At 33.5% G+C, this 27,263-nt stretch overlaps 1 protein-coding gene across 1 annotated transcript in view; it reads left to right on the top strand.

Moving 5' to 3' along the window:
• DGKB (diacylglycerol kinase beta) overlaps positions 1-27,263 on the top strand; it is a 358,914-nt gene that overhangs the window by 105,679 nt on the left and 225,972 nt on the right. The window contains exons 9-13 of the mRNA XM_082754883.1: positions 1,761-1,878; positions 4,723-4,811; positions 4,892-5,008; positions 9,178-9,276; positions 22,892-23,008. Coding sequence (XP_082611009.1) covers positions 1,761-1,878; positions 4,723-4,811; positions 4,892-5,008; positions 9,178-9,276; positions 22,892-23,008 — 540 coding nt within the window. The remainder of the gene's footprint in view (positions 1-1,760; positions 1,879-4,722; positions 4,812-4,891; positions 5,009-9,177; positions 9,277-22,891; positions 23,009-27,263) is intronic.

Genomic DNA, 27,263 nt, shown 5'->3' with positions numbered 1-27,263 from the left:
GGGACCCTCACATTGCCCTGCTGTCAGAGATGGCATTTGAACTCCTGCTGGTAATATCAGGGGAACTCCACTTAAGCTCTGATCTCAACAAAGGAAAAAAATATTCCAGCTGATTTTTCAGTCCCTTTTGTTGTAGGTAGTTTATAGGAATTATTCAAAGCTGTGTTCTGGCTATGACCTGGCTTTGAACCAAATATTCCCAATTTCTTGGAGTACTGATTTTTATACAGGAAAATGTTCCTTTTTAATTTTTTTTTATTTATTTATTTTATCATAAGAATGAAGAAGTCTTAATCATCTTTGACTTGTCATTAACAACTAATTTCTAGAGTAGAGCAAAACTAGCTTTTAAGGACAAAACTCATGCAATACATGCTGACAAACAACAAAATATTTTTGTTTTTATTTATAAATATATGTCCGCTTACATTAATCATCCTTATCAGTGAAAACCATCATATTATCGAATATCAGCAATATCAAAAATCAGCAATATTGTATATATGTTCTTGTAGCTTAATACAAGAAATCACAGGCTGTATAAGAACCATCTGTTGATGGTTAAATCCATTCCATTAAATATGAGCAAATTTATGTTTGTAATGAAATGACGAAAAAGATCACACCATTCAGTAAGAAACAACATATCAAACTACTGTAACCTGTTTCCAGGTGATAGATGTCATTAGTTACTTCTGTCCCATTAGATATTACATTCATTAAAAAAAAAAAAAAAAAAGTAAATGGATTTCAAGTGCAATTTTATTAGGTTAGTCACATTGTTTAATTTAAAACCTTTTCTGAAAGAAAACGTCTGACAACCACGCTTGTCTAGAAATCTAGAATTTACAGAATTAATTGTGCAAAAACTGCAACGTTAAAATCACACATCGTTTAGATAACCATATAACAACAGTGAGTTCCCAGGATGGTTCCATTAAGAAGGAAGCGAAAAATAGTACAAGTGAAAGCATACTTTCATAAACATTTCATAACATTTGTTCATGTTTTGGTTGTAAGTGTGACTTACTGGGTCACTGAATTGCAAGTGTCGGTCTGTTGATTGGTCTGTCCATGCAAGATTTGACTATAGTGCTAAAGTTAGCTGAAAAAATGTAGGATTAATTGTAGAGGAATTAAAGTTTTAGAGAGGACATCCAGGATGTAATCCCACCCTTAAATACTTTATTTTTGTTTTACTAGTGGCAGTAGATTAATATAAATTCGAGCTGGCAATAGATATATTATTGTGGTTAGGTTCGGTGTTATTGTGATGTCCCACTTCACACATAATTATGCATTTTACTTTTTCTGAGGGTCTGTAAGAATATCTGTGAAGTTTAAAAAAAAAATCTATTTTTAAACTATTTATTGTTGGTTCGGGGGAGTTTTACTTTCTAACCTGCAGCACATTTATTTCTAGAATTAGTCTAGAGCAAATTTTAGTTGTTTTGAAAACAATTATAATTTAAGATCAGCCTGGATTTAGTGCTAACGTAGCATTGCAGTGTTGACAACAACCTGGTGTTTTTTTCTGAATCGTTTTTGAAACACATGGGCATACATGAGCTTCTGAAGATTTTTTTATTATATCATTGCCTCTGTATTTAGAATGATTCTACTGTGATCTGATGCAAAGTATTAAATGAAGTAACAGCTTGTCTTTTATGTTCTTCATTCAATCTCCAGTTTTACTGGCACTTATATATTTCATTGTTTATTTTATTAAGTGAAATCTGTTTCTTTTATGTCCTGTGCAGAATGTGAAAGATGATGGGCAGCATGTATGGAGACTGAAACACTTTAACAAGCCTGCCTACTGTAATCTTTGTTTGAACATGCTAATCGGAGTAGGCAAGCAAGGTCTCTGCTGTTCTTGTGAGTATAAGTATTTCAATGTCCATTTGTAGCTATTCCTAGAAGTGTTGTAGTCTCTGCATAACAAAGAAGTAGTAGCTTCCTAGTACAAACCCACAGCCAGCACAATGGTGCTTCCCCTTAGTTCACTACATGTATGCTTGAGTGGTCAAGATTCGATTCTTAATTTTTTAGGAAACGGGTGTTTCAAAACTGCTGTTTTCTCTGTTATAATTGCTCTCAGTATTCAATACAAGTGGTGTTCCACTTGTATTGTCTGCTTGTATTCTTTTTTATTTATTTTCTCTTATCAAGCATCATGCTTAAGATACAACCTTTTTTGTTGTTGTTGTACCTCTTTTGTACTTGTGAATAATTGTTCATATTCTCTAATAGCTATACTTGGTCTACTAATAGGTACATACTTTAATAATTAGATACTTGTTTAGTATCTAATTCCAGTGTTTATTTATTTGAATGTTGCACATAATTCATGTTCTGTTATTTGTAAAAGTCAATATCCCAGTTTCCCACAACCTGGCATCAAGACTCCATAACATTTGTAAAGTTTTTGATGTTTACTTGATTTGTGATTATCAGTCTTGCATTAATTTATCATAATAATTGTTTATAGATTTTAATGAAAAAAAAAAAAAAAACCACAGAAAAAATACTGCATCAAATCTGACCTTCTTTAAATTATTAGGTTCACTTACTACAATTCAATTCCTTAAGTTATATCTCTGTATTTCAAAATAATCTGTGTTTGACCAGTCTATTACCAGTATGTTGATAACCTAAATCTTGCCAAAAGATATAACTGCTTCAATGTTTCAAGAGATGAATGATCCATAACTCATAAATTTCTTTTTGTAGTGTGTTCCAATGATTAATCTTTTTTTTTTTTTTTTTTTTTTTTTTTAAACAAAGACCCGTCTTCTGATTTGAATATGACTGGTAGATGGTTCCAATGATTGGTGATTGGTTCGTGTCATGCCCTTCTCCATGAGATTAATGAGATCTTTAGTACCCAATGTATTCTGTTCATGATGGTATCAAGTCACATTTCATTGTTCTTTTTGATAGATTAATCAGTTTCTTAGTGTAACATACTTTCTCCATTTTTTGGCATGAATGATAGCCCATCATAGCCGATCAGGACCTTTCTGACTGTACGGTTCTATTGATTTAATTTGAGATTAGTCTGAACGAATGAGGGTTTTGGAGTCAGCCATTTCTCTCCCCTCTGTGGGACACAGAATTTGATTCAAATATAAATCCTCTATGTATTGGTTATCACATTGTGTAATTTCATTCACAATGCTATGGAATGAGAGAGATACCTTTCTTAAAAGCAATTAAAACAAATAGAATGTATACAGCTTCAGATTAAGAAACGCTAATGACGTTAAATTGAATATATATTAGATGTTGAATTGACTGTTAGATCTTAAAATAATATTAAAGAATGTATCATTTCGTGTCAAACTGATGTAAATTTTATCCTTGTGAAGAAACAGTAAACTTAGATGATTGAAAGAAAGTTCTATTCAACAAATAATATTGATCTTCTCTAGTAGTTACCAGAAATGTATAGACAAGTTATATAAAATAAACTGCCCCAGAAAGACCAGCCTTACAAGAGCTTACATTTTCTCTGATGTTGTGTACTTTTTAAAAAAATATTATTGTGCTTGGCATTTACTTGGTGGGAAGAATAGTCCCAGAGCAGCTGAAGAACTTCCACATAGTCCTTTCCCTTACTTCGTGCAGGAAGGGTCATGAGTATACTTACAAAACTATTACTCTATTTCTTCATCTCGCTAAGCTTCTCCTCAAATATATTTTCAAGGCACTGCTATAGATTTCATTATTTGCATTTTAGATTGTGTGGGAGGTAAAAAAAAAAAAAAAAAAAAAAAAAAAAGAAACTGCAGGAGGCCTCCCCATCCCTCCATGGTCCAATCAACAATGTTACTCCCTGCAGTTTGTCTGATTAATGGCTGCGCCTCCCACTGGGTTTGTGTAATAGGTGCAAGCAAGGTGTTTAGAAGTACTTTGTGCTTAATTGCTGTCGAGGTCAAAAGAGTGAGACATATACCATGCAGGGAGAAATTCATTCTCAGTTTTTAATAGTTAACTCGATTGAATGCAGATATTAGCTGTAGCATTATTTCTTCATCTAGGCACAGTTGTATAGCTGAAGTCAGAAATCTTTGCATTGTATCTTGATATTTGTGTTTCCCAAATGTAGGTAGGGTGATCTTCACAGACAAGATCAACAGCAATAGTTAGCTAAAGTGGGTTTGCAGGGAGGTAGAAAAGAAAGCTTCTTTGGAGGTTGTATTTGGGAAAGAAAGAGTTAAATTGGGGTGATTAGATGAAATGCACGAAAACAATTACTATCTGAAAATGGACTAATCAACCATTTAAGATTTATAAATCAATAGAAGGAACAACATAAACTCATTGGCTTTTATTTTTGTGCTTGCCAGCTGCTCTCATGCCTATAGTTTGTAAAATATAGATTTCTTTCTACTGGCAAATGACACCAAGCCATTTGGCAGTCATCAATTTGTCTTTAATATTTTTGTCGTTTGGCAATTATTGTGGAAAAAATGTAGTGAGCTCTGATTTAATTAAGCATTTCCTGTTAAGCAATGATAGTGCATTCTTGGATTTTTCACTTGCATAATATTTCCTGTTCTAATTGGCCTTTTGTATTCCATGGAAAAAGCAGTCTAGTTGGAGTTTTCATTGACTGATTGGATTGATTATATAGAGATGACATGCTAGTAATAGTTCATAAAAATGTAGTCAGAAACACCATTGCTTCAGCATCTGCTAATGTGTTTCTTTTTTCAGTTTGCAAGTATACAGTCCATGAACGCTGTGTCTCAAGAGCTCCCGCGTCTTGTATCAAAACATATGTGAAGTCCAAAAAGAACACTGATGTAAGTTTGGGGTAATACTACCTTAACCGTGTACCTGTTAATTTATTAACCCAATGTATATCCACACGTTTCTTTTGTAGGTAATGCACCATTTCTGGGTAGAAGGAAATTGTCCAACAAAATGTGATAAGTGTCATAAAACCATAAAGTGTTACCAAGGCTTGACTGGACTTCACTGTGTTTGGTGTCAGATCACAGTGAGTACTCTAAAATAATACCTTTAGCACAGGCTTGAGAGATGAAAATCTGCATGTTTTTCACAACCACAGAATTCAAAAAGTCTCACTTGGTATTGTCATCAGGAATGGATAGTGTGTACTTAAGAAATTATATATACAGAATATTCATAGAGGGACTTAATTGTTGCAACCAAATAAATGTGTAATATGCTTCAACACAATATAGTGTCTTGATGTACAAATATACATTCTAAAAAACAGAATTCCTGATACATTTTGTGGAGTCTTATAAGAGTTTTCATTACTGGTAAAAGTCAAATTTATGGTGAATTTAGGGTAAAACCCTAATGGGTGGTGAACTGAAATGAAATTGAAGGCATCTGGTAGGATACAGCAATTTCAAGTGTCTATGAATAATAGCAGCGACATCTTGATAGTATACTAATCTGTGCACCAAGCCTCATATATACAACTTCTATGCACACCTTATTCAGCAGGAAACAGTAACTGGAACTAATGACATTCAGGGAACACTGCCCTTATAAGTGAGATCTTCATGCTAGAGAGAACAATGTCACTATTTCTGTTTGTAGCCTGGGCAGGATTTAAACGTACATGGGGAGGGATTCAGCTGTCTTCTAGTTTTTTGGGTGCCTCCCCCCCCCAGTCCCCTTCCTTTTTCTGATATCGTTATTGTTATTGTTATGGAACAGCAGTTTTTTGTTCAGTGTTTCAAATAATAATCAGAGAGTGAGGCATTAGTGAATGTTTGTTTTCAACATACAAATTTGGATGGTTTGTGACATATTTTTGTAACACAAGAATACAAAATATAAAACAGCATCAAAGAAAATGGATCCAGGATACTTTCAGTTTTAAGCTGTTATGATTACTTAAAAACCAATATTTTAGAAGAAAGCAAATATGTAGTCCAGATTGCTGTCAAAATTTGGATAATTTATTTAGAGAATGAAAGACACAATCCAAAATTTTGAAATGCAGATAATTAAATTTAGGCGGAGGCTATCTCTTCTTAGGTAGATAAATTAAAATGTTCTGCTCTAGATATAGATGTGTTTACATCTTCATAATGTATTTTAATGAGAAATACTTATTGCATAAGGCTTCCTCTTGAAGTCAAAGGAAACTGTAAATTTTTTAGGTCCTCTGAAAAATTATTATCACTCTATTTATATACCTAAATATGAATCTAGACCAGAGTTGTAAAGTTTTTTGCGTCTTAGAGATGCATAGAAACATTTAGAGGACTTTCATAAGCAGTAAGAAATGCTGAAGAAATACTGAGGCATGATTTTTCATTGATGTCTCTGGGAAGAAAGATATTTTGAGAATATCTTTACTGTCTCTCTGCATGTCTAAATGCATAAATATCAATCAAATTACTGGTTAAAAATGAACCTATGTTTTCTGACATTCAGAATAGAAAAGTATTGTTATTGAGGTTTACCTTGACATTTGTATTTTGAAGACTTTTATTCTGTGTTTTCAAGATTTTTATTTTCAAAGTAATGTTATATTTTCAAAATAATTATTTTTTTATTTAATTTTAATGACTCTGGTGTAAGTTAGACACAAGTTAAAAATGAGTATTTTTAAAGTTTGAAACATACTGCAAATTAGATTTTATTTTTAATCCTATTCACTTTTCTTGCAATTCTATAGAAGAACTGCTTTCGCCTCTTTATTTTTATTATTATTTTTTTTTGCTAATAGTAGTAATTTTCTTAATTACTGAAAAAAAAAAACAACAGTGTTTTAAATTTCTAATGTAGGTATGATTTTTGAATGGATATTTTGGAGTTATGTAATTATCACATCCTTTATACATTTTTACCTCCTTGTACAGCAGCACATTCAAGGCTTGTTGCTGATTTATTTTTGTAATGCAGGAGGTTGTTAGTTATTATATACTAATTCTGAGCCTCTTTCTTGCATTTTAAGTATTCTCCTTTTAAAAAATAATAGGGTCACTTTTAATGTCAAATCACTGATTTAAATCCCCAAATTTAGAGGTATTTGGTGCTATAGCTGTCATACTGAGTTTTCAGCCAGGCCAGTGATTCCTTCTTCCCCATACTCCATATTTTTCTCCACTACCATGGTCTCGTAAATGTTTTTTTTCTCAAGCTTTCTCTCCAGAAAATATGTTGCATTTTTTTTCCTACTTTATAGGCATCTGGTTGTGAGGGAGGTAATATTCTAAGGGAGTAGATTTATGGTAAGGGAATTTTGGGGAAATTAATTTAAAATCTGCTAAAACATTCTTTTGAGATGGGATGCATATTATTTTATATCATTGTGTCAAAGTTATTTTGATTAAAGCTACATATCTTCTACCAATTCTGTTGTCAAAGATCAGCAGAGACTAATAAGAAGATTAAGCTATTTTTTCATAGATAAGTTTGCATGCCTCCGAGTAGCAGAACTGCTAATTACCACTGAATGTGTGAAGATACTTTTATTTGATGTAACATGGCCTGGTGTGCATTAATTATGGTACAAGTATCCTTACCACCGAGGCAGAGAATTAGCATGACAAATGATCTAGATTACAGAGCTACCAAAATACCGTCACAATACGGCTTTAATACTAAGAGTAAATCGAAACTCGTTAGACTTTTATTTTCTGTTGCTAAGTAACTGCCTGAAAAGGTAACTTTGCAGTATAAATGAATATGGACAAGGCTAATATTAGGTGCCATTTAGTTCAAAATTCAGAAATGTTATGTCAACATTAACTGTACCAGATAGCTTTAATGGTAATATGTTCTTTGCAAAGTTTATATATCAGCAACTGGTATCATTTTATTGTAATTTTTGTAGAGTTCAAATGGCATAGTTAAGTGATCTAAGGGAAAAAAGAATCAGTCATTGGAAAAATGTGATCTACAGGTGCAGCTATTGAACTACAGATTGTATAACAGCTATTGAACCTGTTGAACTAATGCTGTGTGTTACCTATTAAACCAGTTAGATCACTTGATCAATAGGATTTTTACTTCAAAATTGATGGTATTTATTACACTTATTGTTTTTATTTAATGCAAATATATGTCTTCTCAAAAGATAAAATACTTGTGCTTAAGATAAATGCATGTGTTACCTGCATTTAATGCACAGTTCATTTGATCAATGCAGAAATAATAAACTTTCATGAAGTTTTACAATAAAACATTGTATTTTACTGTGGCTATCTCTAATACTATGGTGAAGTATACCAATAAATGTGAATGTTTTGCATGAACTAGGTACACAACTGAGCCTTTGTGTTGTGTGTTTGGCATTCCAATTGAGTTAAATCCTAAGATATCAATAGGAACTCTTGATTGATAATACACAATATTTAAATAAGTGTATCATTATTAATATTTGTTGGCATTTTATGTTGATGTTATATACATACTTTCCCTTTCTGCCTTTTTATCAATATAGAAATCAGCCAATGCTTTTTCAGTCAGTAGACTTGAGGATATTCTTTCCATATTCTCAGAGTAGAACTCTTCTTATTGCTTTCATGAAAGCTAGATGAATGCTAGGAATGAAGTAGAAAAAGGAGAGTAATTTAGGTTCTTCAGCAGTCAATGGAAGCTTGAACATTGATTCAAACAAAGTTTCCCCAATGTAGCTTAAAGCTCTTAGGTATTCTTATATTATTCTCTTATATTTCATCTATATTTTCACAGATATTGAAGCATCACAATCAAATCAGTGGTGAGTTTATAAGTTTCAGATGGGAAGTAGAGTTCTACCAGTAATTTCAAAGACTGCCCAAAATTACCTGAGGTCACCCACTAGCAGTAGTACAAAAGTCACTTACTCAGTGCAAGAAGTTGAAACTTTTGATCACTGTAAGCACTGTGCTGATATTACTTTACTGTCATGCAAAGCTCTCATTTTGTGTGCTGGACTACATGTGCAGTTTCTAAACTGGAAAGCATTTTGATCCACTATTCTTCGCTTCAGTATAAATTCACAGCTTTTGTCAATCCTAAGATTTTTTTTTTTCACTACAGTGTGTTTCATTTCCCTTGGAATACTCTAGTAATAGTTAGATTAATTTAGCATATCTAAACTCACTCCATTCCAGGATGTGCATTTTCTCAGACTATAGTAGTAAAATATCAAAGTTGAATCTTTTTTTTTTTTTTTTTTTCGTCTTCCCATAGTTGCATAATAAATGTGCTTCACATCTAAAACCTGAATGTGACTGTGGACCTTTGAAGGACCATATTTTACCACCCACATCAATCTGCCCAGTAGTATTGGTGAGTTGTCCATATGTTTATTTCAGATGTAATCTTCTGTTGTAGTTAATGGCTGAGACAATGCTGGTACTGACTGCCAGAGGATTTGTTAAATTCACAGGACCGTGTGAGCCTTAAACACAATGGGTAATTCTGGCTGATTAGTTCATGCACAGTGCTTTATCCTCTGTGTATTGCCTTTTCCTTCATGTGAGAATGAACTTTCTGTAGGGCATAGTATAACTGAAGCTGACTCAGGTTTTATTACTTACTTAGACTGTACTTACCAGAAACTGTATAGGCAGAACACTTCTACATTTTACATCTTTTATAGATCCAGCTTCCCAGAATAATGAAGTTATTCTTATGGACAGTTTTTGCTTGGGATGCATATTGTATATCTGCAATGCTGAGGTCTCTGATCTAAGCCGGAGGTTACCTAGAATGATGACGCTGGTCTTGCAGTAAGCTATGCATCAACGTTATGGTATATTTTATTCTGCAGTAGTGGACAGTAAATTTCTCTGTCCGCAAAAACAATAACTCAATTCAATGAAAATAAAAATGCATTCTAGGTGGTACTGAAAAGAGCTGAGCATCTTATTGTGAGAAAGATATCTTTGGAATTAATTTATGTTATCAGAGATTAAAACAGTTGCTATATACTAATGAAATCATAGCATCATCATGTGTGTGGTCCTCTTAACTTAAATATGCATTAGAATAGAAGTAAGAAGTTTCAGGACTTAAAGAATGATTTACGGCAATGTGAAAAAGCAAGAAAAATTACCTTCTAATCTTAAACCTGTTTCTGATAAGAATATTTATGTTTGCTGTAAATTACTTCTTTTCTGATTAATACTTTCGGCTGTTCATTTGTCAATCTGCTAAGGGATGAATGCTAGACTTTATCCTCAACATGAGTAAACTGATAGTATTCCATTGCTGTCAGTGAAAGTAAAACAGTGGAAAGCTGGCTATAGTATTTATTTATTTAACATTATATAATAGTATTATATACTATTATAGTATATATTTATATACTATATATATAGTGTATATATATGTATATATATATATATACACTAATAGTATTTATTTAACATTTGCATGTTTGTGCAGAGTAATAAGAGTAGTTACAAGTTTATCTGTAATGGCACTTTGATATTATCTGGTCACGTTCTGAATAATAATTGCAAAAATGTTACAATAATTTTGCCAGATGATTACATTTTGCATTATATTATTTAATTTTCAGGATTTTAAGTTGTACTTTAAATGTAGAAACTCTGTTTTTGCTATTTGGGAGTTTTTATTTTATTGTTACATATTGTTTGCCATTCTTATAAACTGAATAAACCCTCTGCATGAAATTTCATCTTCAATTATATTTGTGTAATTCCATTTCCTCTTCAGAAGAGGAAGACATATAGAAGAATTAAGATTTTTATTTCACAAGTTGAGTTTACTTAAGTTGTTTAGAGGATATATAAAACCTCTCTAGAGTCAAAATCATCCTTCAATAGGTTAGTCTTCTCTGCAAATTTTGAAGGCATAAGCAGAAATAAGTATGTTTTCCTGTATCAGAATCATGTTTCAGTATTGCATACTAATAATGTAACATAAAACATGTATTTCAGCACTATGTTTGTATATGGTTAAGAATGGAGAATATGTTTTGCTGTGATTTAAAGGGAACTTTATAATTTTGCAGTATATTTATTCACCTAGTAGCTTTTTTTCAAAAATGCATTAAAATCCTGTGTTACAAATAACACATTGATGACCTAATTCCCCTTAAAAATGTTGACTTACAATGTACATGTTGTTTATCTCAGTATTTTTTTAATTAGTTTCTCCCATTTTCTGCTAAGGGGATTCCTTTTGAAAAATGTAGGGCCACCGTAATATGAAACCAGCACTTTCAATAATGGCAATCAAAACAGTGACTGTATGGACACTGAAATTGACTAAAGATGTAATAATAAGAGTGTCTGTTAATAGAAATGTGTTAAGACACAGCACATCATAAACCTGACAGTGGAAGTTTTTCATTTAGGACATGAAGTTAGTTTCAATGATCAAAAATAATATACCTTGAATATACCTTGCAATGTTACTTCTATGCAGAAGACAAGAAAAAGCAGATTACCATTTTGGCACAATGTTACAGTGCCTTTCACAGCACATTTACCCTTGAGTACTTTAAGGTATCAGAGAAGAAAATCTCTTTCCTGCTGCTGTGTTTTAACCCTGGCAGTCAGCTAAGCTCCACACAGCCACTCACTCACTCCCCCTGGCAGGATGGGGAAAGAGTCAGAAAGGAACAAGTGAGAAAACTCGTGGGTTGAGTTAAAGACAGTTTAAAAGCTACATGTGCAAGTACAGCAAAACAAGAAATTCACTACTTCGCATCAGCAAGCAGAAGTTCAGCCATTTCCAGGAAGTCAGGGCTCATCACATGTAAGTGTTGCTTAGGAAGACAAGCCTTAATTTAAAAATCATACAGAAAATATCCCTTTGGCCAGCTGGGGTCAGCTGTCCTGGCTGTGTTCCCTCCCAGCTTTGTGTGCTGCCTGTCCAACTCACTGGCATGACAGTGGGAGAAACAGAAAATGCCTTGATCCTGTGTAGGCACTGTTTAGCAACAACTAATATATTGGTGTTCCAACACTGTTATTATAACAAATGCAAAATGCAGCACCATACAAGCTACTACTATGAAGGCATCAACTCAATCCCAGGCAAAACACGTATACTACCATAGAAGTTAAAGGCGTTGTGGGAAAGACAATATGGCACATGGAAAAAATCTTGTATCTTTGGTCTCCCTTTCATCTGTAACTTTGGAAGTCCAGACTTCTTCTGGAAAACTGTCAAAGTTCATCTCTGACAAAGATGTCTTCTCATTGGTTTTCTTTCTAGAGTACAGGCAAAATCACTTCCCATCTCTTTATGGAACTAAGAAGAGGTATCTATCTTTACCTCTTTCTCATCCAGTATGTGTCATTTTTTCAGTTTTTGTGACGTCTGGTTTAGATTCTTTCTGCTGTCATGAAAGGAATTTTTTATTATTATATATTTTTTTTTTCATAAATTGCAGCTAAAACATCACCATATATTATACCAGACTTACGAAACCGGCCTCTCAACTGCAATTTGTTGTCCAGGACAATATCCTCCATTTTTTCTACTTCCTAATACCCAGTGATATCCAAAACCACTGCTGCAACTGTGAAAAATAAATAGAAAAATTGTCTTTCTTGATCTTAATATCACAGAGAGTTTCTTTTCCCCATAAACACAGTCAAGAAATCATGGGGAAGTATCTACTCCTGAAGTAGATACTGTGTATATTGTGAAAGAATCACACATCTATCTGGAGTCAATATCATGTAAAGATTTCTCATATTTCACTGCAATACTTTTAGATGTTTTAGTGGAATGTAGTCTGTGAACTTTAAAACTAGTCCATTTTTACTTTTTTTGTTTACTATATATAAGGAATGTACAGCGAAGTTTTTTTGCTTGAGTTAAATGAGTTTTGTTATAAACTGTGTGTAGGGATCTCAAGTGATAGTCTTTTAATAGATGTCAGATACACTTTAAAGCTACTCTCTTTTATTTCAGTAACATTTTAATTAATTCATACTGATTGAATAAATGTACATTGAGACTTGTTTCCTAATGAGGGCACATTTAGAGGAAAGGTTTTGCATCATTCTGATATCCTGTGGGTAATTATATTCTAATTATATGGTGGGGGGAAAAAGTCTATAACTCAGTGCTGATATTGTTCATTGGACCCAATTAATTACATGCACATAATGAAAGTTCATGATAAGGTTGACTGGCACTGAGTTTAAAAATCTTTAACTCAATTGAATCCTAGCCTACCAAGAGTACAGAATTAGATCATAACCATGTTAAAAACTGGGTATTGGAATGAGATGAGTGAATAGTGAGGGAAAAATGTTGGTCTCTCCTTATGATACAGCTCATCTCTACCCACCCCCACCCCCTTTTTAAAGCTGAAAGGAAAAAATGCTACCATACCTTTTATCTTATTCATTTTGTGCCATCCTTTACTTTACGCCATTTATTGATGAACACATAAGATGTCCTAATTCTTATTTATGTTTGTAGAAAAGTAATTAGATTTTTCTATTTCCAAGCAAAATAGATATAATGACAAATCAACCAATAAAATCCTACTATTTAATAGATGTTTATATATTTCATAATATATGATTATTTTGATTCTCCTAACATTAATGTGAGTTCTAGAATTAAGTCTTTTTTACTAAATATCTAACGTAGGTTTTGTAAACTATAATTAAAACCGTTAATTTGGGGGGTGGGAAGGAAATCATGGGATAAATTGTAAAACATTAGGTACCCTGAATACAGAGTGAGCATTACTATATGGCAGTTACCACTGTCTCCATAGTAACCAGTTTATTTCAAAGAGGGGGGGTGACATGGGTCTGGTGGAATATAAAAGGCAAGAAGTGAACAAAATTAAATTTGAAACTGGATGCAATTCTTTGTGTTTGATTTTCAACTTCATTTTTCAGCTCTCTGGGAGATATTGGTCATCATGATAAAAAGTTTGGAAGAACTCACTTTGTTACTTTTCTCTTATAAATTAATTTGTTTTTTCTTTTGTCCAGTGAAAATGCTCAAAATGTTTTAGGACAAAATCATATAAGCATAAATTTTATGTATAAAATAACTGTGTATCATAGAGTAAATTTATTTATACACATCCAATTTAAAATAAGTAGAATTCACTTGACCTCTTATTTTAAAACATAATTAGTTGTACATTTTGGTTTATTTGATTTGGGTTGGGCTTTAGCATTTCATTGTATAAGAACATAAAAGTTCAAAAAATCTTTTGGTTATAACTAGTTCTATTTAGATACAGAAAACAACATACACAACAGATGACAAGTTTTAGCTAAGGAATATTCCTTGTGCAACTAAACAATATACATTTCAGTGAGTACCTTCAAACTTACATGATTTTGTATAAATATAGCAAACATGTTGAGATGCTGGCAAAAACTAATACAGATTTAAAACTGAAAATTTTGTACAAGAATTTCTTTCCCTAGCAGTATTCAGAGAGACTAAATAGCTTGTGCATGCACTATAATTACAATGTAATTAAATAGACAATTTTTCGATGTCTGGTAATACATTTTAGTATTACTATTTTCCTGTGAGATAGATAAATGTTACATAGGAAAGCAGAGATGCAGAGAGAGCAAAAGGGAATTAGCAGTCGTTGGTTGAAAAATGAGCCTTCTTAACCCTCTTAACCCCAGAAGCTGTGGATGCCCCATCCCTAGAGGTGTTAAAGGCCAGGCTGGATGGGGCCTTGGACAACCTGATCTAGTGGGTGGCATCCCTGTCTATGGCAGGGGCGTTGAAGTTAGATGATCTTTAAGGTCCCTTCCAACATGAGCCATTCTATGATTCTTACAGGTTTTCAATTGCAAAAATGATTCTTCTGTTTTTGTTATAGTAGAGATCAGTTTTAACTTAGTTGAATCCAAGCTTAACATGGAGTGCAAAAAGTCAGTGTAGCATGTTTATGAGCAACCAGATTCTTTGAAGCTGAGTTCAGAAACATCATAAGGCTGTTACATACCACAAAAACAGTTATTTCAATATATATGAAGTTCATGAAGTTCTACAAATTCGAGTGCAAGGTCCTGAAATTGGGCCGGGGCAGTCTCAAGCACAAATACAGGCTGAGCAGAGAATGGGTTGAGAGCAGCCCTGAGGAGAAGGACCTGGGGTTTGTGGTTGATGGAGAAGCTCCACATGAGCTGACAGTGTATGCTTGCAGCCCAGAAAGCCAACCCTGTCCTGGGCTGCATCAAAGGAAGCATGGTCAGCAAGCCAAGGGAGGTGACTCCCTCTCTGCTGTACTCTTATGAGACCCCACTTACAGTACTGCATTCAGCTCTAGGCTCCCCACCACAAGACATGGACCTGTTGTAGCGAGTTCAGAGAGGGCCACAAAGATGATCAGCAGGCTGGAGCACCTCTCCTGTGAAGACAGGCTGAGGGACTTGAGGTTGTTCAGCCTCAAGTAGAGTAGAGAAGTAGAGAAGGCTCTGTGAAGACCTTATAACAGCCTTCCAATACCTAAAGGAGGCCTACAGAAAAGCTGGGAAGGGATTATTTGTCAGGGATTGTAATGATAAGACAAGAGGTAACAGTTTTAAACTAAAAGAGGGTAAGTTTAGATTAGATATAAGGAAGAAATTTTTCGCTATAAAGTAGTGGTGAGGCACTGGAACAGGCTGTCCAGAGAAGCTGTAGATGCCCTATCCCTGGAGGTGTTCAAGGCCAGGCTGGATGGGGCTCTAAGCAACCTGGTTTACTGGAAGGTGTCCCTGCCTGTGGCAGGGGGGTTGGAACATAATGATCTTTAAGGTTCTTTCAACCCAAACTATTCTGATTCTGTGTAGGCAAGGGTGTATGGAAGTCTAATAGGAGAGAGAGTAAAGAATAACCTTAGGGACAGACAATAGTGATGAGTTGTGGGCCGGCAACTAGATATAACTTAAAATGATTGAATGGCTGCCATTTCAGTTTATCAGCATCTTATTATTTTAACATTGAACTGTGTTTGCCAAACAGATAATTATTTAGGAAGATACATTTTCCTCCAGGGCAATTACTAATTTCCTTCTGACTTCAAAGAAATGAAAAAGCTCTTGGTGTATATAAGCACACCATTATATTTGAAGTGTGTTTTACATTTGCAGAGAACTGAATCTGCAATATCATATGCAACTGAAAAGGAAAAAAAAACAAAACAAAACATTTTTTTTAAAAATCTGTTTTAATTGTTGTGCTATTACCTAATATTCATTAGCCAGATTTCCACACACTGAGAAACATATAGAATCCTAAATGGTCTGGGCTGGAAGGGACCTTAAAGGTTATCTAATTCCAACCCCACTGCCATGGGCAGGACACCTTCCACTAGACCAGGTTGCTCAAAGCCCCACCCAACCTGGCCTTGAACACTTCCAGGGATAGGGCATCCACAGATTCTCTGGGCCACCTGTTCCAGTGCCTCACCACCCTCTGAATAAAGAACTTCTTCCTAACATCTAATTTAAACCTACCTTCTTTTAGTTTAAAGCCATTACTCCTTGTCCTGTCCCTAAACCCCCTATCAAAAACTCTGATGGGTTTTTCTTGTGCTGGGGAGTCCTGAGCTAAATGCAGGACTCCAGGCAGGATCTCACAAGAATGGAGCAGAGGGGAAGAATCGCCTCCCGTGATCTGCTGGCCGTGTTTCTTTTGTTGCAGCCCACAACCCCTTGTTTGGCTTTCTGGGCTGCAAGTGCACATTACTAGCTCATGTTCAGGCTTTCACCCATCAGTATCCCCAGATTCTTCTTCAAAGTGCTGCTCTTTATCCAGTCATTGCCCAGTATTCATGTTTGCGGTTGCCCTGAGCCAGGTGCAGGACCTTGCACTTGTATGTATATTTTAAAATAGTTTTGCAGCTCTTTTGTCTTTCTTCGACAGTGTATGTAATTGCTTACTACAGTCCACGTTTATTTTAGGCTGCAGGTTCAATAATAAGTCTTGGTCCTACTGTTGGGTAACAATGATGCTAATATTTAACGGGTGCAAGATATAAGGCAAGATATCTTCAACCAACTAAATAAACTGAGGCCAATATGCTAAATAAGAAATACTTGATAGTGATTTTGCTGTGTGATTCTTTACGTATTTAAGATATATTAAGCAAGCAACATAATGTGTATATAAACTCACCAGGTAATGATTCCATATGCAAAGCAGTCTTGTTTTTTATCAAGATAATTATTTTAGAAGTATTCCCAAACAACAATCTGCATTATATATTATAGCATTGTCCTTTTTCACATGTTTTTGCTATCAGTATTATGAGTGACAAGATACCTCCTTCTGAATGACATATATATATATATATATATATATATATATATACACACATATTTAATAGCAATTGTTTCTTACCAAGTCAGCTCTCAGGTAAAATGGAAGTTTTATATTTCCTTTATAAGTTGGGCATGTGCAGCTCACTGGACAGTTATTCTTGGTAGTGAGTAGGTCACTAATCTTGTCCACAGGATTACTTTCAGCTTCAGCCCTTGGATGTAAAACTACACCTCTGTGAGCTTTCAAGGCATCATGATATGGTGTCCTAATATTGAACCTGCTGATCAGTATATACACATGGTTAGACCTGGAAATGCAGTGAAAATTCTATAAAGTAACTATTTTAGCGCATCTGAATTATAGTTCCATCTAAATCATAGATATGATTGCTTTCCAGTTGTTTTGTTTGTTTTGTTAAGGTTTTATGTTGTTGTTTTTTTTTTGTTGTTTTTCTCCAGTTTTCAGGTTGTCTGACTCTTTGATTCTCTTCAGGTGTTGTGTAAATATGGACAGAAATTACATGGAATGGAATTTTTGTAAACAGGTTCTTGAATACAACATACGTTTACAAAATGATAGTCTAAGAGTACTTGATCTAATATTTCGTTGTGTACTAAAGCAGAGCTTTTGTATCCCTTGGAGAAAACCAGGTCTTTAAAGAAAGTAGTGCCTAGGAATCATGGAGCAAACTTTAAAAAAGACCAATCTCACATTCCTCCAGTTTCTTTAAAAAACACTCAACTTCAGTTTTGTATTCAAGTTAAATACTTAAACTTTCATGACTTTCTTCCTGCATATATCTGAGGATACCTTTGGATACCTTTGCACAGGATTCCATGGATTCCATCTGATCTGCTGTGATCGGATTCTTCTGATCAATATATTTTTGCACGCCCACTCCCTATTTGGAGTTTTGAGTATATGTCTTATCCGTAGGCATATAGTATAAAAGAGGTAATTATACAGAAGTCATCTAGAATTTTCAGTAATTACTTGACAAATTCTGTAATGATACTAACTACTATAATAATACTAATAATATATCTAATATAATACTAATATAATAATACTACTATAATAGTAACTACATTATTATTTAGTAATGGTTTTACAATTCTTCTTAGTGTATAAATTCTTTAAAAGTATGTTTTAAATAAATCTCAGTTGTGTTCAAAACAATTAAGAAAATACAAATTCATACAAATTGAATAAAAGGCAAGGTGAGAAAAAGCAATTTTTGCTGCATAGGCAATGGATTCCATGTCAGCTTTTAAAATGCAAACATATTTCTACTTAGTAGGCCACTAGTTGCTGTTCATCTGTTTTTTCATGAATATGATATTTCTAAATCTCACTTTTATGTAAAGATTTTAACTGTATGCAAAGAAAGGGTTGAAATACTATTTGAGGATGAATGTTGTGTAGTTTGTCCACTATAGCAGAAGAAAGCTTTTTAAATAAGATTCCTTACTTTGAATGAGGATTCAAAGACTTAGAAGATTATGAGTGCTCTCCAAGTACCAAGCATCTCATTTTACTATATGAAAGAACACAGTATGTTCTTCAGAATATAATTCTTTCATACTGTAAAATAAGATTCTTGATACTTAGGGAGTACTTTTAAATCTGAGGTTTTTTAATATTTTCAGCTGCTGATAAAATGATCCAACACATTATTCCATTACTATGAATTATATGACAGCCAAAACACTGGGGGATTATGGTTGTGCAAATATAGGGGGGGGGGGCGGGAGAAGGAGAGAGAAAACCACTGTGTACATTAGTTGTTGAGTACAACTGCTGCAAGGTAACATTCATTGCAAGAGTTCTCACCATGACCTTTGCCATCCCAGCTGTTCAAGTATTTCAGTCTAATATTCTCTTTTTCCAACAGACGCTACCTACTTTAGGAGGTTTGCTCCCTGAGGTGCGTAATGGGAGGAATCCATGTGGGCAGGAATACTAACATAATACTATACATTATTCTTGCTAAAAAGTGCATTTTGGGGCTGAACTAAAAATCTAGACATGGTGTTCTGTGTTGTCAGTTGAAAGGCCCTATCGTTTATTAATTCTTTAATCCTTATTTGGATGAATATTGGATAGATCATTGGATAGATGTCTTAGCTGACAGTGATCTCTGGAGCAGTTCTGAATTTTAGAAACTCCTTCCTCTCAGTTAATAGACAGTGACTTCCAAGTGAGAGTTCAAGAGAAGAAAAGAGGGCATGAGAGGTGGAAAAATGGGTGGAAAACATTGGTGTTGTGGTAAATACTACTTTGAAAGGTATGTGCTCTGGCATATACCAGAAGAACAGAAAAGTTTAATTCTTTGAGCCATCAAAATGTACAATAGCTTTTAAAATGCTGTATTTGGTATCTCTATCAACCTCATGCATGCCCTCTTAACAAAATGATTCACAAACACATAATCATTTTGTATGCTTTCATATTTTTAAAAAAAAAAGATATTAAATACAGCATAATTGTTGTGTAAACATCTCTTACTTGAAAAATAAATTTTTGCATTTGTAAAACCATTTATTCCATGCATGTCAAATTTGTTTTAACATTGCTAGAACTTGTAGTATATTGTCCAGGTATGATTTTATTAAACTGTTACCATCTCATAAGAAAATTACACTGTTTAATTCCTGACAATCTTGGATATCTTAATAATGTAGTTTCAGAAAGTTACTCAGTTATGTGCAGTTGGATTAGAAAGCCATGTTTCTATTTCATATATAAAACAGTATCAGTACAAGATAATTTAAAAGTATTTTTAATGAAACTGTAAATCTTTTTGTGTTCCATTAATAAAAATACTTTGTAGAGTCAAGTTGTACAGTATTGTATTATTTCATATAAGCTAGAAGTCAGATCCACACTAGGGTGACACATCTAAACATGTGGGATCTGTAACTAGGAAATCTAGAATATTAGAAATCTACCTGAGAGTACTTAGTCTACATGGTGTCCTATGTTGTGGTATCATATGTAAAAAAAAAAAAAAAAAAAAAAAAAAAAAAAAAAAACGAGAAAAAGAGAGAGAGAGAGAGGTGATAGGAAATACTTTATTTTTACTCTCTTAGGAAAGTAGACCTTCATGGATAATGACATCAAATATCCATATCTAATTTTTTATAACACTCTAGAGAATTATATATCATGACTATATTTTTCCTTTATATGTTGTAAGTTTTATGGCCTAATTTTTAATAGTCACTGCTTAGGAGAAATTGTCTTGGTCTGTATGGCAAGAAATTGTTTTGCTTATGGGACAGGTAATATAAATAGTGGAAGGCATCCTGACCAAAAAAAAAAAAAAGGTATGACCAAAAAAAAAAAAAATCTAGTAAAACTAGATTTTGCTCATTAATGATTGATAACAGCAGTATTGATCTCATTGGCATCCTTTATGGAGAGACAGTTCTCAGCAAGGTATAAATGCTTTTCCTCTAAGTTAAAGACAGTTTTTGGTGCCACCCTTTATAAGGTCTCTTTTGAATGGTGTTTTTTAACCTCATTAAGTATACTTCCTCTGTGTGCTAGGTCTGCTTCTTTCTGTTATCTTTTTCTTTGAACTGTCACAAATACGTTTTTTGTTGTTGTTTTTGGTGGTTTTTTTTTTTTAGCTTAACATTTATCTAGACTTTTTAAAGCTCTCTCTCCATCTATATTTTTTTGTTATGAATCATGGTTTTGTACTAGCCATGTGTCTGTATTACTGGCATATGATTTGGTTTCTGAATATTTTGTAATACACAAGAGAGAGTTTTGGCCATATAACTTCAAGTAACATTAAATTATGTTTAACACTGTATACTCACTTTATCTAAAATGCCTTGACTTTTAAGAGTAACTAGTCACAAAGTTGTTTGAAACCCCAAAGCTACCTTTTACGTATGTAGTGAGTTATGAAGCTTCCTTCACACTGGAGTTTCATACTGTCTGTCCTTAGACTATAGGCACTAACCAATACCATTATGCATTAATGTTTGTGAATTAGTTAGTTCACAAACATTATTCTGCATGGATGCCTCATCCTAGTTAGAGTTTCTAATAATCATCAAACGAACAAATGCAGAGTTGCTGATTTCTTAGGTAGTTTTGAAGGTTAGGGCTGAGATGTGTTGCTTTAGTTGCTTCTACTGTTTTCTTTTTAAAGCAATAATATTGTAGTCTATATGCTTGGACTTCCTTTTGAAATGGTCATGTTATTGAAAATATCCAAGTGCTCAGTTAACTAATCTCTTAGGAAGTTTTTTGTTTGTTTGTTTGTTTTGTTTTGTTTTTTTCCCCTGTGACATAGGTTTTTCAGTCCTTTTATAGGCAATGCGATGAGATTGCCAAAGTTCTGCAAAGCACTTTATTTGCTACCCGAAGCAGAAAGAGATGAATTGTACCACTATTTGCATCAGGACTAGATTGAGGGTTGTTGTCCAAATTTAAGGAAATCAAAGATGATATAAAACCAGTGATGGCCTACATCTGTGCTATAGTGATCCTAGAAAGGCACTGTATTAAACCTAGAGTTATTCCATTCCTTCCAGGGAATCTGTTTCAATGTTTCTTAACCAGTTGAAACTGCTGCAGAAAGAGTGGCATGGATTAATTGCTTATGCAATCCCTTAGGTTTTATCAGAGGTACCACAGAGGTGGATTTGGCCTGGTGTGAAATGTAAATGCACTATGGACTGGGTACAATTGCAGGGGGTGAAACAGTGTCCTTCATGTTCCGTTTTAGTGTGGCAGCCCTATCCCCTGACTAGTTTAAAACCTCCTTGCACTTGAGATGTGAGGAAAGTGACGGGAGTGCAGTCAGGATTGGGTTTGCTGATTCTATTTGACAAACATCTGCTGTCTTAATGCATGGTGCATTTTTGGACAAGGTGAAAGGACATGCTGGGAGCAGTTTATAAATAGGAGAAATGAGATACAAAGAGCAAGGGCAATTGTTTGTTTGTTTGCTTTGTTTTGTTTTCAAAGTTTTCTGAAATGACCTTACAACAATTGAAATTATGATTATAACAACATACTTCTGAGCTTTCATCTTTCATCTGCTATGTATCAGCAACCAAAGTTGCCAGTTGCTTAGAATCTGATGTAGAATTAGAACTTCCACCGATTTATTTCTGATACAAAATATGCGTTTTATAAAAAGCTGCTTTAAAGTTCAACCTCTTAAGGACAGTCAAATGACTATGGTACATTTAAAACAAGTATATTTTTCCATAAGTGGTAAAGTACTCTTAAAACATCTAACCTTTGCTAGCAGTTGGGAAGAGATTTTGAAAAATTATTGATCTGTTATCACTATGCTTATTAAACTATTAAATATGATTGGCTTTCCAGTTTTCAGAGTGTCAACCCGGACCTGGTAATGTCAGATTATCTTTACATCACATTAATTTGTACTGTGACTGCACACTTTCATCCGTCTACTGCCCAGTCATTGTGGAATGTCCAGGCACATAGATAGATGTTATGTGAAGTGGACAGACATCATGTAGTAACTTGACTTAGATCTCATTTTCATTAAATCAGAATCTGACATTGCTCTCCAGTCAAAAAAAAAACCTCTAGAGAGGAACAATCTTAGTTACAGTTGAATAGAATTATATAATGTGTTAAAATGTTCCATTTTCTTTCTTTTTTTCTATTTTTCCTGAAGGAAAGACAGGCAACAGTGAAAAAAGAGAAGGGTTGTCCCCAGCAAAGGAACAAACTGGGAGAACGAAACAAAATGCAAAGAGCAAATTCCGTCACCGTAGATGGACAAGGTCTTCAGGTGTGATTATTGTTATTTTAATTTTAAGAAGATATATATATATGAAGACAAAAGTATAATGAACAATCTTTTAATACTTCCTATACATTCATTCCTCTACTATTGCAGTATTATATATTAAAAATTTAATAATAAGGTAAATTCTTGTTTCTATGCAAATCCTCGGTTTTTCATGTGGCTGATAGGAATTCCTGGGATGTTAAAGGGGGAGGGCAAAATAGCTCTAAAACACTTGTATTGTGGGTGAAGCTGAGCTTGATGTTTTCAGTATTTATCATGAAACGTTGTGTGAATTCACATTATAAATTTCGGTCTATGGCTTGATTAGTGTTGACTCTTCTCATTTGGACCTTGTAACGAACAGATGGATAGGTGAAATTTCAATTTATTCAGGTATTTCTAAGTATGGTATTTGGCACATCAAAATAAAAGGTTGAGAAAGGCAAGTTTGGTTCAGTAGTTTGGTTCTAGTAATATATCTAGAATATATCTAGAATAAAAATAAGAGTCTTCTATTTGGAAGAAAAAATCATGTGTGATTAATAAGCTAATGTCACTGTCAGGAGGTTACTTACAGGTTTACCAGAAGCACTGCCTGAATTGCATGACTTCTTTCCCTTGAGATACGAGTAGTCCTGAGTAAAGTCAATGTTCATGTATGTGATGCCTCTTCTTGATTTCATCAGGAGTTAAATTATCATTGTTAACAATGTAATAATCATTTATTATACACATTTGACTGTTCTGTCTATCTTCTGATGTTCTACAATTGAGGTTCAGTAAAATTTAAAAGATGATCTCATTATCATAGATCAAATGCCTTATACCTTTCATTATATACCTTATTGTGTCTGTTTATTGTATCTGAATAGAAAGACATTTTATTGTTTCATCTTTTTAGGTTAGTGAAACATTCTTCATATGACAACTCAAAACAAAACAAACAGAAACAACAACTAAACACTAAAACTTATGCAGTCACATTGGTGGCCTACTATGATATTATGGTTGTTATTATCCATGGCTCTCTAGGCTCTCTTCCCATACCTGCCATCCGCACAGGCTACATTACTGTTCACGTTATTTAGGACAGATAGAGCATGAAGCAAAAGGGGCAGAATATGTATTAACAGAATACTTAAGGTCTGTCTAATCAGACACAGTGCAAATAGTTGTTCAAATAAAATGGTATAGAGGAAGCAAACAGAATTTTTAACTCTTGGTTGATATCTTTGCACTTTCTGTGAACGGAACTGTTCTAGCTGATCTTTGGAATCTCATTTTGGTAGCAGCACCATGTATCATCATGAATTTTGTTTTTACCCCTTCATTTGATAGCTTATGGTCACAGAATGTTTTCAGGAATATCCAGGTCTCTGTTTCACACTCATGGAATACAGTACCTGGAATACAGTGCCTATTTTCCTACCACCACTGACTCTTTCACACACAACATTAAGTTATTAAAAACTGCTTTCAGGCACAAGGTAGACTTGAATTTGATTTTAATTTTGTTTCTGTGAGCGAAAATTTATATTCCATCTTCTTTCTCCATGATAAATACAGAGCTTAGGATTCATCATTGTTTTTATTTATTATTCTTTGTGAAGGAGATAAAGATAGAGTGAGGGCTAAGAAGGTAATAATAATTGAATGGATTTGAGGTGTTTTCTGGAGTACTTGGTATTGCTTTGTAGTCTATAAAGTAGTGCACAATATAATACTGTCATAGTGGTAACTTAAGAAATAATTCTGCAAAGGTGTCTTTAATTTGCTGATTTTACTGTAGTCTTTGTTAAATAAAATTTATAAGGAGTAATAAGAATCCATCTTATCACCAAGTATTAAATTTTTGATTGGTATCAATAATGATAAGCCTGGTCATTGTAAAGGCTGATTGGATCCCAGAGGATACCACAGTGAAAGGATGAGATCAGTGAAACTGTTGAAGTTTTCTTCACCCACAGATTGTATAATTTTGGAACATCTTCCACAATGATGTAAGACTCCATAAATACAATTGTCAATTACTGTTAGTTTTTTGTCTAAAGATTGTCTGGAGCAAAAATTTCTGTAGCTGGTAAAAGTATGCTACTCTTAATTCTTCCGTAGCTGGGCAAAGCATACTGCTATAATCCTGTGGTAATCAATTTGATTTTGCAAGCATGTTCAGATTTTAACACGATCTTCAATAATTTCTAAAAAAAATAATTTGGAACCTTTTTCAAGATACCTAACAAATCCTTGCACTAGCCCTGTAGGACATCTGTTTTAAATATGGTAAAGCTATATATAATTTGATATAATTTGTCTAATTTGTCTGCAACTTTTTTTTTTTTCCCTAGCAGGTCCCAAAAACTTTAAGTCAGTTGTCTCATAACTTCATAGAGATTGTCTTTAAGTCATGATAAATTAAGGCCTGAAAATGTTCCAATTTAATCTAAATCTTTAGTTGTGTTGTGTATTGTATGGAAAATTCTACGTTATTTAGAAAAGTAGTTTAGAAGAGCTGTAAAAAATTAATGGAAAGAGACATTATTTTGGAATTGAATACAAACTATTAGATTAGATAGGTAGATAGATATAGGATGGTCCTAAACCTACTTGTTATAATATGGTAAAGTTTTGAAATAAAAGATATAGAATTGAAATAAGTTCATTGTTTAGTTTTCATTGAGAAAAGTATCATGACCAAACCTTCCTTCTATCAGGCAGCAATGAGCAGATTAACTTAGTGGCAGTGGAGATCTGCACAACTTAAAGACAATTAATCATAGTTAAACCCATTCATCTTACTTCTTTCTAACTAACCAGCATAATGATCAGGATTATTATTTCTAATTAGAGGAAGTAATAGATCATGTATAACCTTAGGATGAGTCTCATTAATTAACCTGCGTCCTAAGGGATTTCAGTAGGTACTCCATCTCTGTCACAATGAGCACCATTGGTTTACACTTAGTTCACAGGAACAAACATCAGGGGAATTGGCTAAATAACTAAAATTGATTAAAACAGTAGATAAAAATTAAATATATGACAAATTTCACTATATCCTGCAACTTGATATATGTTTCAACATACACAAATGTACTGTAACAATATACTGTGACAGAATGTGGTGCTGGGTTGGTTTTATGTTAGGTTTAATTCCAGAGTTTGTTGGAATTTTTCCTTATTATTTGATGCATATATGATCTGTATAGGATCCATTGTTTATGAAGTTATGGATGGAGTCCACATGGTAATGCTGAATTTCTAGTGCTACTAGAAGAAAATTTATTTCAGGTGCCTATGCTTATAGGATGTCTACAGGACTCAGCTGACATGTATTTTTGCTGCTGCCTTAAATTATGTTTTGTGAAATCTTGAGTTGAAAAGATTCTGTTGTTTCAGGAATTATGAATATGGATTCGGTGCAAGAACTTTCAATATATCATTTTGAAACAGAGACAGTCTAAGCTTTATCATCTCTGAAGCTGTTAGTGTGTGACTTTAGAGATGTTGACTTCAAACTTTTAGTGTGCTTTTTAGTATGCTTTTAAACATTCTAGTATTATTTTCTTTTGTATGTATAATCTGTGTTTTCTAAAAACAAATGCTAGAGAGAGATCTTAATGTGCTGTAAGTTTCTTACATTCTTCAAAGTCTGGAGTAATGTCAGTGAACACCCTGTCTTACTGCAATCTGAAATTATTATTGTTACTTTTAAGGAAAGTGTTAGTTTGTAAACCTCTGTCCTTCCTTCACATTTTGTTGTCATCTTTCCTTTTTAAGTTTTCCAGCTTTCAAAACTTTTAAAAAGAAACTGATTATTATTGTTTGATATATTTTTTTTTAAATAAGTGAATTCATATAATGTCAAATATCACAGTTTCTGTCATTTGTTAAAATAATAATGATAAAGTATTGAGTTTAAGATTTCATTTTGCAGTATTTCACCTTTAGCGTTATTTCTTCTCACTACAAAATACAATTTCTTCACGGCTTCAAAAACGTATTTCTTGCATTTGAAGTTTTCTTCTCTATTGATGGATATAACCTAATATCAGTATTGGTTTCAATGGAGTTACAGGTTAAAATGGCATTATAGCTGTAAAACAGACAGATAGTACTAAATAGGTATATATATATATATGTACATATATATACACATATATATATCACTTGTAATTTGTGGCAAATTAAGAAAGTTAGGTTTATTGCAAATCATATTCTTCCAAATAGATTATACAGCATAACATAGAGTTTGCAT

The sequence above is a fragment of the Aythya marila genome, assembly GCF_965140915.1.
Source record: "Aythya marila genome assembly, chromosome: 2".
Classification (NCBI taxonomy): domain Eukaryota; kingdom Metazoa; phylum Chordata; class Aves; order Anseriformes; family Anatidae; genus Aythya; species Aythya marila.
Note: the sequence above shows the minus strand (reverse complement) of the source record. Positions and strands in the feature narration are given on the sequence as shown.